This window comes from Chaetura pelagica, unplaced genomic scaffold (genome assembly GCF_000747805.2).
Source record: "Chaetura pelagica isolate M959 unplaced genomic scaffold, ChaPel_1.0 scaffold433, whole genome shotgun sequence".
NCBI classification, from domain to species: Eukaryota; Metazoa; Chordata; class Aves; order Apodiformes; family Apodidae; genus Chaetura; species Chaetura pelagica.
This window is the reverse complement of record NW_009952574.1, coordinates 2,496,699-2,512,278: the sequence shown is the minus strand read 5'-3', so window position 1 is coordinate 2,512,278 and position 15,580 is coordinate 2,496,699. Positions and strand designations below refer to the sequence as shown.

At 39.3% G+C, this 15,580-nt stretch overlaps 1 protein-coding gene across 2 annotated transcripts in view; it reads right to left on the bottom strand.

The window, feature by feature from the left end:
• Positions 1–15,580, bottom strand: part of FGGY (FGGY carbohydrate kinase domain containing) — a 123,184-nt gene that overhangs the window by 43,228 nt on the left and 64,376 nt on the right. For both annotated transcript variants that reach the window (XM_009993577.1, XM_009993576.1), the window contains one exon: positions 2,771–2,878. In XM_009993577.1, the coding sequence (XP_009991879.1) occupies positions 2,771–2,878 (108 nt within the window). The remainder of the gene's footprint in view (positions 1–2,770; positions 2,879–15,580) is intronic.

Genomic DNA, 15,580 nt, shown 5'->3' with positions numbered 1-15,580 from the left:
GTTATTGCTATAAAAAAAGATCAATACAGGCTCTGTCTATACTGAATGTATAAATCATCTGGTCCTTTCACTTCACAGTAGCTACCATTATTCACAAAATAAAGTATCAGGTAGAATAACATGGGCTTTTAAAACAGTAATTCAGCAGCTTTTGTGGCCTTCTGATACTATCCCATCAGACATGAGAGTGAATGCTAAGGAGGCAAAACCAGAGCTACCCAAGAGCACTGAGTACATTTTGCGACACCTATTTGGCAGCAAACCACAGGAGTTTTTTAACAGCATGAATCTAGTCCTCAGCCAGTGCAGGAAAACACAGAATGAAGCATACATACCTGAACACAGCAAAAAAACAATACATGCTTGTTCTGAGATTTGAATCCAAGACAAAACTCAAGCACGTGCATGCACTGGAAACAAAACTTAGGCCTGGATTTTGCAATATTGAATAATCTCTTTCGAACATAGAAGCAGCTCATGAATTATAAAATAAATGTACAAATAAGCATCATATATACTGGTCTGCTTTGAAAATACTTTTCTCAGAAATCTTACAAAAATTATGAAGATATTTAAATGCCCTTACTTCAAGACAGGGTTGCATTTAGAAACCCTTCTCTGCTCTTCTTTATGTTACAGTTTGTAATGATGACATGCCATCCTTTTGTCTCTCTTGTGCACTATCTTCCTATAAATTTTGAAAACCCAGTGTAAAAGCCCATCTAATACACAAACAAGCTTTTTCAAACAAGCCAAGCTCTTAATTCTCCATTTACAGTCTGTTTGAACCAGTTTTCAAAATCCAGACTGCTTTTCACAGCTGTATCAATAAAAAAAAATAATCAAGAGATTTTTAAAGGGATATGTATCAGTTTTACCTTTAAGAAGTTCAACAGGCTGTTCAAATTTCATTAACAGAATTCACCTTTGGGCATAGATCAAGCAATGAAAAGAATGCCCAAACATGCCTATTTTTTCATTGTCAGCCTAAAGTATCAGAAAGCAGGATCTTAAATATTCTACAGCTTTCAAGTTACAAAGATAATGAATCCTCCACACCAGTGTGCACACAGCCTCTTATCTCCTATGGCTCCCTCTGTGTTTCCTGCACATAAAACCTCAAGAAAATCACATTACATTGATTAAGTAAGACGTAAGAACAATTTAGTAAGACAGCTTCCCTAATATACCTACCAGTGCTTAGAGCTGACTTTCCCCATGGGTCCTAACAAGGCCATACATTTTTTTGAGCAATTTCTTTAATCACTCAGGAACGACTTATTCTCTAGTACTAGAATGGAAAAGATTTTAAAAATCATCTTTCTGAAATGCCCTCACACTCACGGTACATTTTAAGCGTGGAACTACCTTAAGCCAACAGAAAACATTGACTTGCTGGATCCTCTCTAGAGTTTAGTTAAGTTTCTTCACCTGCTTTGTATTAAGTGCACAGAGACCATTCCTCTCAGAAGTGTTCTTACAAAGAAATGTACAGATTTGCCATTTTCCTTTGGTTCTAGCCCCATCTTGACCTGAAAAATTTAAAGCATACACTTCGCAACTGCTGCAAGAGTGCTTTAGCTGGGAGGCTGAGCATGGGCTGGAGAGAGGATGGGAAGCAGAGGCTACAGGAGAGGAAGAGGAATGACTCTCCCACCAAAGCTGTGACATTGCAGAGAGCAATGTCAGATTCATGTGGGCAAGAAGAGAGCACAGGAGGGAACAGCACTTAACACTTAAGAGTGTGTATGAGATCCAGGACTGGTTCTGTTTTTCCTTCCCTGCCTCTTTCATACAAAAAGCATAAATGCACTGATGCCCAAACCTGCTACTTCCTGGACACTACTCAGATCACCAGACTTTTAGAAACGTGGGTGGTGCGAGGTCTGAGCAAGAGAGCAGTTATGCCTGCAGTTTGTCAAAGACCAAATGCACCTGCAGGTTTTGGGAGCTAACAGAGGACACCCCCGGACTAGGCCTATCTCCTGGAGTTTCTGAAGAGGAGCTGGGCACCTCTCCCCTTGGGGCAGTCAGTGTTTTTACAAATTGAGCAGGGAGACACACAAGGAACTTTAGAAGCTTCCAGGGTTAAGCAGCCACTAAGGCCTTGCTGACACTTTTGGACTCAAGCCCAAGTACTGTTTCACACATCCAAGTTTTCTTTAAATTTAAAATCAGTGTTTTAGTTCAGACTGCCTTCCTGTAATTAAGAAAATTCATTTTTAGATCATCCAGTCTGGTTTTAATTTTATTGCCAAATTAAATTAACCTAATATAGTTAGACTCTTTGCATTCAAGAAAATAACTGAGGTGACAAAATATGCAGCATCTATCTAGGCAGGGTATCATGTTAATATATTACTATTCTGTCCATACAACACATCTTTCACTAATGCCCATCAGTGTGTACAATTGTTCTATGTAACACAATATGTGTTATTTTCTTAATCTCAATGTCTGTCTCAGCCTCCTGCTAAAGTAAAGAGTGAGAGCCTGTTTGCCTGTAAAATAATAACAATCATCACCATCAAAGGAAGATATGCCCTTAGTTCACTCTCCCACATATAATCTCCTATCAGTATGCAAATGAACAGCTTGTGAGACAACAATCAACTAAACTGTGTATTGCTTTCAGCAGCAGCATATCTCCTGTGATCCCCAGGAGCTGCTGGGCAGAGCTCTGGCTCAACTGACGGTGAAGCTCTCCTGAATGACAGCAGTTAGAGCAGACTGCCCATCTTGGAGTCTGCTTGGGTCTCCAAACACTTACCAGTTTTCCTGTAGCACTTTGACCTCCCTCATTCAACCACAATCCAGGTACCATTGCAGAGAAATATGGTCCCCAAACACCAGGCACAAAAATGGGTGTTTCACTGACCTGAAAGAGCAAAAGAAATTAACAGTCAGACACAACACTGCTTGACTGTCACCAGAAAATACAGCCAATGTAATCAGCAACTGGTTTTCAGAGTTAAGAATCGAGAGGGAACCCTGCTGATAGAGGACAGTGAGGTACCCCCAAAACTACCATCAGCTCCTGAGGCTTGCAGTGGAACCCAAAGCTCCAGAGCTCTCACAAGCACTCTCAGGAGAGTTACCTGCCTTGGGTGGAAGCTGCAAACCTGGGCTGGGCAAAAAGGGATTTGCTTGTGTCAGTCAACAGGAAACTTTTGCCTTTGTAAACATTATACTCTTCCCCTTGGTTAGGCTCGGTTTTACACAAGCCACTCCTTTCTTCACACTTGTGAATCTGTTCATCGAAGCAGATATGTAAGCACCACATTTCAGAAACTGAGCAGGACTGTATTTTACTGCTTGGTACAAATATAACCTCCACACCTACTGTGCTGTCCTGCTCCTATGCAATATTTCAGTGGTTAGACCACTCAGGATGTTGGAGACACGGCTTCATTTTCCTTCTCTGCTTCAGAAGATGCAAATTACCACTTTTGGAGGGTGGAGGGCTTTTCCTTCCTCTTATAAAGCTGTTCCATTTTCAATAGACTAGACAGACTTTCTAGACTTCCCTTCTGGTCCAGAAAGCAAGCATAAGGAGGGACCACTATCTAGTCTATCAAGTAAGGCAAAGCACCCAAAGGGCACTAGAGCAGTGGAACTGGGTCCTAGTACTTGCTACAAGACTAATTGTGTATTCTGCACTGGTTGAACACAGGTAATTCTTGCAGCAGGGGCTGGAGACAATAGGTCATCCATCCCCTGGCAGGCCACCTGCTTCTCTTGGAAGTATGATTCATATCTTTCTTCCAGGAACAACAGGTACATACATTCGAGGTATACTCAGCCATGATTTCACTGGGTGAAGTCCTCCACCATCACATGGTACATGATTGCACTTCCCACTAGTCCACGTTAAAGCAAGGGCTTCCAAGAGAAGGAAACCTAAGAATTCCCTAACAAAAGAAGTCTGTATTTTTGCAATGCTGGAACAGCAAAAAAGAAAGGTCCTAGTCAATGGGACAATGTCTTTTTTGTATTTAGACCTTGCTCTTCATTAGCAAAATCTATACCTACCAAATAATGCTTCAGGCATGCTATTGATTCCAGTAAGGCCCAGATTTTACATCAAAATAGTGTTGAGGATAAGTAATTAAAAATTCAGTCCTGTTCCTGTTAAATTTGATGAATACTCTCCTTACATTTAAACGGGCCAAACTTTAAAGACAGTTTTTGCTAGCAACTAGGGAATATGCTCCAAGAAGCAGTTTACTGGCATTTGTGCATCACACATGTTTAGTAAATACACCAGCAGGGAGGTTTCTGCACAAACAATAGTCTGCTCAAGCCATAAACTTGCATTACAGCTGATTGTTGTCATGAAGTTAAGTAGGAAAACAAAACAATGAAAACTGGTTTCTCAAAATATATCACTGGAGCTTCAAGCAATTCTGATTTCTCTTAGGAACGCATCTAATACAAAAGTCTTGCTCAGTTCTCCCCTGTCAGCTCTGAGGTGCTGAGTTCCTTTCACTGAAGATGTGTGTGCGTGCACATGTGTCTGTGTGTCTGCGTAACATTTTGGCAGCCTAAACCCATTGAAGGGGGCAAGAATAGCTGCACTGAATTTAAGCAGGCATTTATGACTCCAAGCAGACAAAGCTACGTCAAAAACACTGCAAAGACATTTGGTTTTGTTTTGTTTTCTCTTCAAACTACAAATTAATACAGCTTTGAGTTTTCAGCACTTCTATGGGGCAAGCCTTCCTTTGCAATTTCAAGAACAGAATGAAGTGCAACGGAAAGCAAATCCTAAAATAAGCTGATTTTTAGGCCAATTCCACATTACTGACCTTACTGAAAACACAGCAAAAGGTCAAAATTCCTGGTTAGTATCTGCTCGGAACCAGTGATGGGAGCATGCCGAGAGCCTAAGCATCCTTGTCTCATTCCCATTCCATAGCTGTGGACACCACATGTTTCTACAGGTGGGAAGGAACACTTAGGGCAGAAAGGGCCTGAGTTTGTGAAACCCCATCTCAAAATATTTTTCAAGCTGCCAACTTTGCAGTATTCTGTACTCTACTGTGATTTCTCAAGGAGGAATCTAGCTACATCAGATGTATCAAGTTTACAATCCAACTGCTATGTAATCTGAAGAAATCAAATCACCTCAGGATATTAAAGGCACCAAAATATTGTCTGAAATCACAGGAAGTTCTAAACATTGAGAAGGATGATGTAGTTAAACAAAAAAACAAAATAAAACAAAAGTTTAAAAAAATACTTTTTATGTCATTAATCCACAGCTTACCAAATTGTACTATATGCCTGGTAACTAAAAAAAGTTTAGACTGATTAAAAGACTAAACTCTCCCTGGAGTCAGTACTTCTGGACTAGTATTTTGGACACCCACAGGAATTTGCCAGGACAGGGTACTTCTTCTCAGATTACACCAAGGCTTTCCTATCATCTTACTGCTGAGGTGCCATTTGTACACATTCCAGCAAACTTTCAGCACATCAGTAGAGCAAACGAGGGAGCTGTGTCACCACACTGATGAACATAGGCAGTGGGGTACGAGGTTATCTTTTTTTTCCTGCTGTGGGAACTTTTAACTGTGATGAAGAACACTGGCTCCCATGCTGGGCTTCATTGGTACCACATATGGCATCATCAGATCTCCTCTTTCCTCCTTCAACTTAAAGAGTTTAATTCACATTTTGCAGACTCTGGATTTTGATGCATGCGAAAAGTGAGAAAACTAGGAAATAACATACTCTCCAAAACACAAGCTTTAAGCATTAACAGGGTGAACATTCTTCTGTAGATACATGCATCAGAAAGAGCAAATGGTTTCCATTTCTCCTCCCTGAAATAATCTGGCCCATGCTGAAGTTTTTCAAGCCACGGAGCAGCTGGCATTCATATTTTCATAATAAAAAGTCCTAATTCTATTTGGGTTTACATACCACTCAATCCCACTAAAGACACATGACTAGACATTAGCGTAAGGCTGGAGAAACAGTGCAAAGTTTGCCACAGAACCCCAAAGATAAGCATAGTTTGCCAGACTTGGAGCTATTTTTGTTACACTAATACCATGTCCTTTTCCTAGTTCCCTATTGCCTTCAGACATTCTTATGATGATATAGGAGGATCAATGTGGTTTCATTATTTATTTTTTTCTTTTAATGAGCTTAAAGAAAACTCTTAATCTTTTTAGTAGAAAACTAGCATCTGTTTTAGATCTACGGGCAATTGGTTTTTATTTTTAAAGCAAATAAGAGATGTCATCCTTCTCTGAAAGTTGAAATATGAAATCGAAGGGAGCCTCTGATTTTCTGCCCTCTATTTAACTAGAATTCATCCTGTGACACACTGCTATTGGGAGGCATTTTCATGTTTATTTTTTCAAATATAGTGAAACTGAAACACAGAGAGGATATCCTCTTGTAGACATTAGAATGATCTCTGAACAACCACTGCAACAGGTATTTGAAGATAGGAGATAAGAATCTGAACCTATGGACACTTTGAGTCATAAGCAGCATCTAGAAAGATTTCAGTTGAACATATTCACATGGAGATTACTGCCCTCATCCATGATGATGTTCACTTGCAGAACTATTATATTCAGATAAACAACTCCACCTCAGTTATTCTATTTGTGGATGGGGAAGAATCCTTCTGTGCAGGAAAATGTCACCTTTTCATGTCCCCCCAACACACACATTCCTACTTGCCCAGCCCATTATTTCAGATGAGATGAGCATTAAGCAGTTCCAAAATTCTTGTTCATTTGAAGTGAAAAAGAGTTCAACACCTTCACAAAGTGAGAAGAAAAAAACTTCTGTCTGGGAGGATTTAACCTCAGTGTGTGCTTTATAAAATATCACACTAATATGTAAGATATGTAAACATTATAGAGCAATCAGAAACAAGTGAAATGATTAATTCAGTTTAACAATATTCAGCTGTAGTGCAACTGCCAGAAGGCACTTTTTGTTATGAATAGATCATCTGGATGAGTTACAGACCAGATTTCAACCCTGGTGTGTGCTAGGAAAATCAATGCCAAACTGTCTAAGATCAGAAGGCACCAGTAACACATCTGGCAGCCCATAGAAAGGTAAAATGTCTTTAAATGTCTTTAAAATGTCTTTAAAATATATAATGCTAACTAGAACTAAGCTAAAGTATGAAAGGACCTGCTTAAATGGCACTAATATGAGAGCTGTAATGTATTTAATTTAGTTTGGCCCTTCCCACTTGACTCTCCCTCTAAGCAGCAACAGGCAAATAAAACATTTCACCTCTACTTTAAAAATCCTTCTGGAAAAAACACTATTTACCACATACAGGCTACCTTACAGCTCATGTAAGGGAACCAAAGGAGTCAGTTCAGCTTCCAGGCTTGCTCTTTGGTACAAGGAGCAGAACACAACACAGACCTTCACACACAGGAATCACCCAGGCATACAGTCACCCATGAAAGGAGCAAGTGTGAGATTTGTTTGACTTAAATTTGTTTTTCTAGACTAGCCATAATGATCAGGTACATGCTTGTGTTTCCTCCTCAGTTTTATGTAAATGTTACAGCAATCAGAGACAAGATAAAACAGGCCATACTGATAAGAGTAATTTTTTTAGAAGCAGGATTTTCTGCTGCTGGTGAAGGTTAACATAAATTCCTTAAAAATAACACTACTGGAGAATTTAGCTACTACCTGAAAAGTAAATCTTTATATTAACAGGCTATACTGCTATATATTCATCTTCTCCCATTTTAGTTTCTGCTGCCTAGTACTGGGCCTTGGCAATCTGCCAGCATTCTAGTACCACTATCTCTACTTGCAGTATACTAAAAGAGAGAGAAAATCAAATTTCAGTAGAAGTATTTTTGGCTTACACTCACTAACATGAACGCAAAATTGTACTATTCATTCTACTATCACAACTTTTTTAAAGAGACCATTTGCTAATGAGAAGCTAGGTCAGAAAATTTGTTTAAACATCACTTCACTTATCAGCTTCTATAGCCAGAAATTCAGAATAACAGCTGCTTTTGTTAGGCTAAGGCAGGTATGAAAAAACATCTAAGATATTAATGGAGAGCAGGGAAAGAAACAAGGAAAAGCTCTGTGTCAGTCACCAACGAATAAAAGCTCTTTACAGTTCTGGACTTTGATCACTGACAAGTCAAATACTTTCATTAACTTCTCTGCTGACTTTTAACTTTCAAAGTTTCTGACTGACTGTGGATTGAGAATACTGACATTCATTCAATTCAGGGGGTTTTACACTGATGCATAAAATCCTGTATTAAGAAAACTGTATCATTTTGCTTCTGCTGACAGATGGGTCTTATATGGCTCTTCGACCACGACTCTCTGACAAAGAATGAAAGAGATTCCTAAAAAAAAAAAAGAGAGAATTCAAAGGGAAACCCAAGAATGTTTCATTTCTAGGTTTCTGGTTCAAACTGAGGTCATAGTAATAGCTACAGAATGTGTGATTTAATAACAGCACTATCTGGTGGCATATATATTAAATGGGTGAAGTTGGGGCGCACAATTGTTTTTACAGTGAAGTGATGCCTACCCTAAGATTGCATCCTGGTGTTATTTCTCAAGCACTAAATGGGTTTAAAACTAAGCTTCCCATAACTCTGGAGGCAATTCTCCAGGTTAAGACTATAGGGAGCACAGTCAACTTATTATTATTATCTCTAATTACATATTAAACACATAACAGCATTGAGGCTTTAGCCTGGTCCAAAATAATATAAGAAAATAAGGTCTTGGACACCAGAAATGTGCTTCAGAACACAAAGGAAATTAAAATGTATTAATATTCCAGTTCCCATAGGTCATATACCACCAGTAATTTATTAGGCTATATTTTAAGCTTATGTGTTCCCTGGCCATCACTGGTTTGCTATGCAGCTGCATAGCTTGTGGTGGCAAGTCAGATAGCTCTGTCCCATGTGACAGGTTGGCATCCCTTGGACCATCCACAGTGACAGAGCCACTCTGCACTGATATTAAGACTAGGCCACAAAAATCTTTGCACTGTGCTAACTTTATCCCACTAGAAGCACTGGAGTTACTTGAGCAACAACAACATACAGCAAGGGGACTTCAGGATTCTGCCTGAACAGATCTGTCCACAGATGATACTGGCAATCTGTTTACAAGCAATTGAAGAATATTGGCTTATGTGATGAAATCGCTTCCATAATTGCCTTGCTGAACATGGACTCCATCATTTTTTGCCAAGTTGAGGTCACAGGTTTACCAAACTCTGAGACCTGGAAAATCACTGAACCTCAAAGACTTCTATTTAGTCAGGACAATGGTAACAGAATGAATCAAAGTGAAACAAAACTGTCCAACTACATCTGTTGAGGCTGAGCAACAGCAACAAAAATATTCAAAAACATCAGCTAATATTTCTGGAGGGTAAGATAGAGTAAGTAACATCAAGAACACAAGTCCAGCGTATTTCAGTCCAGCAGATCAGCAAGGTTCCACGTGCAGGAAACCCACAACACCTTTTTGATTTTACTGGTAATTCTGCCTTTGGTAATATCACCAACATGAATGACAAAAATCAAACCAATCACGACCAGAGTAAAAAGTGCCACAATTAGAAACATACAGAGACTTTGCATCAAAATGCAGACTGGGATCTGACCCTTCTGATGAAGATTTGGAGCTAGTATTGCAGTTCAGTCCCTGCTTTAGTTATTTTCCAGACAAAACTTTGAGTACAGCCTGAAAGTAGGAGACACAGTTGAATTTTTAGGGAGTACTGTTAGCTATTATTCCAAATAATTACCCTTGTGAGAAGGGCAGCAAAATGTGAGTGACACGCATGCACAACTATTTCTAATTTTCTACATTTTCCATAAAACATTAACTGGTCTACAAACTACAGACCAAACAAGGTATGTGATTTATGCCCAGTAAAGAAACCACACTCCTAGGGCAACCTGATTGCCTCATCTCTGAAAGTATTTCAGGTGAGTTATGCGATGGGACTATATACTCCACAACCTAGCTTTTAATCTAATAAGAATTAATTAGAGGAAAACTTCACTGAGATTATTAAACATTTCCACTGTGAGATTTTTATTCAAGACTAAATAAGGAAAGGTATTTGAAAAATTTTAAAATCTTATTATTTTTAATGAAAGAGTACGATGAAACACAATAATATTAGTTATTCAACTTGTACTTAATTTATATTTATGGGTATAAAGAGAAATGCATCTGGACCAGTGCTTCCAGCCTTAGGAGCCAAAACCTCAACTTGTAAAAACAAGAATATTAACCATCAGCTTCCACGGAGATACGTTGGTGTATAATGTCAGATCTGGGCTAACACTTGCATTTAGACAAATAAGTACCCTGATTTTCAAAACAGCCAAAGACCCTCATTTCCACTGACTTCTGGCTCAGGAACTCAGAACATGAAGCCAGCTGTTTAGGTATCCAAATGTGGACTTGGGCACCTAACACTGGGAAGCATGTTGGCCCTAGTTTTGGAGTGTTTATAATGATAAGGAATGCTAGGAAATCATAGAATGGTTTGGGTTGGAGGCACCTTAAAGATCACCCTAGTTCCAACCCCCCCACCTCTTCAAATGAGGGACAGTAGATACTTAGATACAGAAAAAGAATAAGGGAATATGTCTGCTTCTGCATGTTCATGTTCTTAACTTCCTAAAAGTAGGGAACAAGAGACTTCTTGAGAACAACTCCTGCAGTCCATGCTTTGTCTAAGATCACACCTCCTGAGGCACACTGCAAAAACTGAGAACTAGACATGACTTCTCTAGACACGCTGCTCACTCAGGGGGATGACCACATACTCAAATGTTTGCTGCTTAAAACCAATTCCCCAGCAGAAACTGTAAGGCAGGGTTTGAGGGTTTCCCCCCTGAATCAGAGGTCCTTAAAACAGTTAAACACATCAATGAAAATATTACTTAAAATTGACAACAACAAAACAATAACATTTAGGAAAAAACCCACCTGATTTACTCAGCTGTATTTTATTTTACCTTTTAAAATGCAATAGACCAAGCTCTTGCCAAGAGCAGGGAATGTAAGAGGTCACAGGCTGCACTTGTATAAGCAGCTTGTCTGGAGGTCTGCCACCAGAAGCCAGTTTGAAGTTGCATTTCTAAGAAAACCTGCTGACCATGGGTGCTACAGAGCTCAGCTAACTCACTGTACCCCTTAACAACAGACCCCTTGACATGCTAGCCCATTTTTTGACAGCAGCCAGGTCCAGACTCTTCATCTGAGCTGGCTGTGGGTATTTTCTGCTTCTTTTTATTTTTCCCCTCTCATTGTGCTTCATCATTTCTCAGGCAATGGTCGGTAGGTATTAGTGTGGCTATTAGTATGAATAAATTATGAGGAGCAAAACCAGGAGGTCAGTTGCCTGGCAAAACCATCTTGACTCATCATTTTTCTGTGGTGTATTGGGTGACAGATCCCAGGGACCTTGCACGTTCCACAGGAAACCTGGGCCAGGGGTTCTGCTGCAGGGCTGCTGACATGGTGCAAATACACACTGTAGATTACATAGGTAATTTCTTCATCAGCTCCTACTCTTATTGAGCATACAAAAGCATTTTAAAATTCTCCTTTTTTTTTTTTTTTTACTACTAGTCTTAAGAAGGAAGCTTGGGATGGTATCAGGCTTCAGAGCTTAACCAGCAAGCCAGACAAATGAGATTTGTTTTAAATAGAATAATATTTTTCATATTATAAAGTCTTCCCATTTTTCTGAGGGCAAAGTACAGTTCAAGACTGGTACATACCTCTCCTACTGTAAACTTTTGACTTCCTCACTTTGCACTTAAAACTCCAAATTCAAAAAATCATATTGGAAGCAAAATGCTCTTAATTTTGTTTACCTTACTATTGTCTATTTTGAAATGGTAAAATGCTAAGAAAACATCACTTCTCTGTCAAAAAATGTATTTTTATAAATCTCCTTTTCAGCTAGAAAAATACGTTAGTGGAATGAGAGACAAACAGAGAAAGACAAGAAAATTTCATGCACAGTAAATCAAACAGAATGAGTATATATTTTATTTTCACTATATACTGCCTACCTCATCAGGGCAAGGAAACTCAACTGTAGAAAGTTAAGCCTGGGTCACTGCATTTAGGGCTGCATGAAATCTTCCTAATTAGTTTTCTTCTCACAAGGACAGAACAAAACCAGAGTGGGCTTTTTACAAACAGTATATGATACTTAGCTACCACACCCTCAAAAGGCCACCAGCAATGTCCTTGTAGCTCCTTCCTATTCAAACAAATCTTCTGCTAGCTGTACATATGGAGCCTGTCCCTCCACGTACTTTTTGATAAAAGTATAAGAGACATCCTACCTCCCTTATTCTCATTATCTCTCTCTACACCCTTAATTAAGGAGTTGTGAGGAGGATTAGAGATACCCCAAACACGTCACCCATGACCCACTGTTTAAAAGCAGATGATGCACCATGGAAAAAACAGTGCAAGGAAGTGTTAGGAGATGCAGTGCATCTCTCAGCCACCTCATCTTATCTTTACTCAGGAGTACTCTGGCCACAGAAGCTGAGAGGGCTGCATCTGAACAATGGGTTCTTCAAGTCATGTTTCAATTGTTTACTGAAATCTGCCTGCTGTTTGCAAAAGATGGGAGCTGTAACAGGCCTAAAAGCACACGAGGAACTTGGCTTAATGATACCTGTATCAGGAGTATTAAATAATCACCCTACCACACTACCTGTAGCCACTTTGTGAGCCAAACAGTTTGATAGGGGAAATACAAAAATCAGTGTTCTGCAGTAGACACAAACTTCTCAACTTTCTATAGGATCCAGAGAGACTTCTGCCAGTGCTCTCCTAGGCATTGAATTATGACTTTACTGACCCACTGTGAGCAGCAGATGCTAATGTCTGAATTCATGTGAGTAATCCACCCATGAAGTACCAAAAAACTCTGAGTCATGTATATAAATCAGGGTCACTAACCTCACTTGGGGTTCAGTAGCTCTACCATCTTGGAAGTTGAATCCTGAATGAGATGTGTTATAAAGGCAAGTCCTGAACAATGTTCAGGTAAAACTGAAACAAATAAGAGAAAATCTGAGCAATAAGATCTATCCTTTGAATTGAGCTACAAGCAAAAATACCAAGATGGTAGAAAAGTGTTCCTGAGATCCCTGGTCTGGGAAGGCTGCTTGAGATCCAACAGATGATCTTCTAAAAAGATATCATAAACTAAAAGGTGTTAGAAAGGTAGATATATGGGTTTTCTTTGTAGAACAATGATGCTGTTTTCTATGTAGAAATCAGAGTTTTATGAGGAACACTCAGATGGTTAGGACACAGGGCCCAAGAATTGAGAATTGTCCCCAGAGAGGGACTGGAGCAAATGGATCAAACAGCTTCTGAAATCAGCACCAGACCAGGCAGGTCCGGAGAGCAGCTTCAGCTTAACAGTGAGGTAGTTCAGAGTCATCTATGAGATGGGTCTCCAGGATATCACAATGGGAGCAGAGAGAAGTCTAAGCACAGCATTCACTTCTAGAACTGTCCCTGGGTTGCCTCTCCCTGCACACAGAAATGCAATACTGGTGTCCTCAAGAGAAAATTTGCACCCTTGTAAGTTTTTATTCCTTGGGTGTGAGGTTAACCTCCTGTGTTTATTCCAGGAAGCAAACTTGGAACTAAGCCTGGGACAACTTGAGAGTTTCAGCTCTGGAAGAAGTTAAGTAAGAATGAATTCATGGATAATCAATCCAGACTCATTCAATGTTCAAGATTTCCATCTGCCTAAATCAGAGATGTAAGAACTTGAAATGTCTTATCAGGGATCCTGACTGAATGCTTAGCTTTGAAACAAAACCTTTAAACTAGATGAGTTCTGACTGTTCCAAGCTTGAACGTCCACAGACATTTACTTCTGCTTTTTATCACTATCCATTAACACTAAGTACATTTTAAGTTTCAGCTTGGGAAAGTATACAACAGAGCTCAGTAGCATACCATGCTTTTCTTTGTATTTCCAAAGGTCAAGGTTTCTTACATAAATTGGAAAAAAAGACCTTTAATCTGGTAAATTGTTTTCAAGATCCAAAACAGAAAAAAAAGTCCCCTATTTATGATGGATTCAGAAGCCTTTTGTTAAGTTCTTAAGCACTAGCAGTTCTGCTTTGATTTATTGTTTTATTTAGTGACATGTCTGGATACAGATATACAGATTAACCTTTTTTTTTTTTCTTCCTTCTCATTTTTACTGTGTCGCCTTCCTTGAAATGGGAACTACAAGTGTTTTGATAAATGTACTAAAAGGTTGTCTGGTTACACCACAGCTTCTACTTGTGTCCTCTGCTGAAATGCTACCATGTACCCTTCTAAAGCAATGCTGCTCCATGACTCACAGCAGTTACTTCTGTGCCTCTCATAACAATTAACAATAGCTCACTGGGGATATAGGGCCTCAAATGAGCTGCAGCAATTTATACCACCCATTTATTTTTACTTCTCTTCCAGTGATAGATACTCACTGTCACAAAATGCCCGTTTATGTGAAGGTTATAAATCTTCCAGTGCAGGCAACTAACTGCAGGGGATGTTAAATATGCACTTTATAACACTACATTTGTTGCTATGTCAAATTAAATTCCTGAAAGCTCATCACCACATGAACTAACTCTTCTCAATGTTTAAAAAAAAACAACAAAATCAGAAAGCCAAAACCCAAAGATGCATATAGCCTGCTAACCTGTAGTTAACAGTGTCCAGAAGGAGATGGCTTAGGAAAGAGCATAGGAATGGGGTGAACATACAATAACTCTTCCCCAGAATGTCCTCCCAGCCTCCAGGGCACTGAAGTTCAAGTCAATTTCTGTTCATATTCCAACCAACACAAGAGACAAAGTCTTCAAAAGTGACTGTCTGAGATTGCAGGCAAACACATTTTTGTGACCATCAGCAAACTCTCAGTAAAAATGCTCCATTTGTGCATTAGAAATTTACTATAATGCTGGCTTGTAGATCAGTATAATAACAATGGAGTTATTGAAGTATCTCAGAACTATTCCTTTAGCTCACAGCCCTTCAACTTCTGTTCTGGTTACGAAACAAACATGTCTCAGATACCTCTTGCAGTAAAATCTTACTTTAGGAGACCAGTAAAACCTCATCCCAACCTGAAAGGTTAGGAACTGTGCACATGCAACAGCTGTGTCACAAATAGTGGTGGATGCTGCATCTCACTCACCAGATAAAAACAACTCCACTTCCAAATGATACTTAAAACAAGCCCACCAAGCCTCTGACCTTTTCCCAAAGAGCTGGTGGCAGAGTTGTGACATGTGAGAAGATATGAACTATCTTGTCTTATACCCTGTCCTGGAGATTTTATCATAAGATCCTTTTTTTCTCTTGAGAGGTGTTTTCACAGTTATCTATAAAATGCATGCTAAGTAGTCCCAAGTCTTGATAACCCCAATCCAGTCAACTCATTGTATCAGATGTTAACAATCCTGAAAAACGTGGAGCTGCTGTGACTGAAATTCAAGGCAAGGGTGGGAAAGAAACCTCAGGT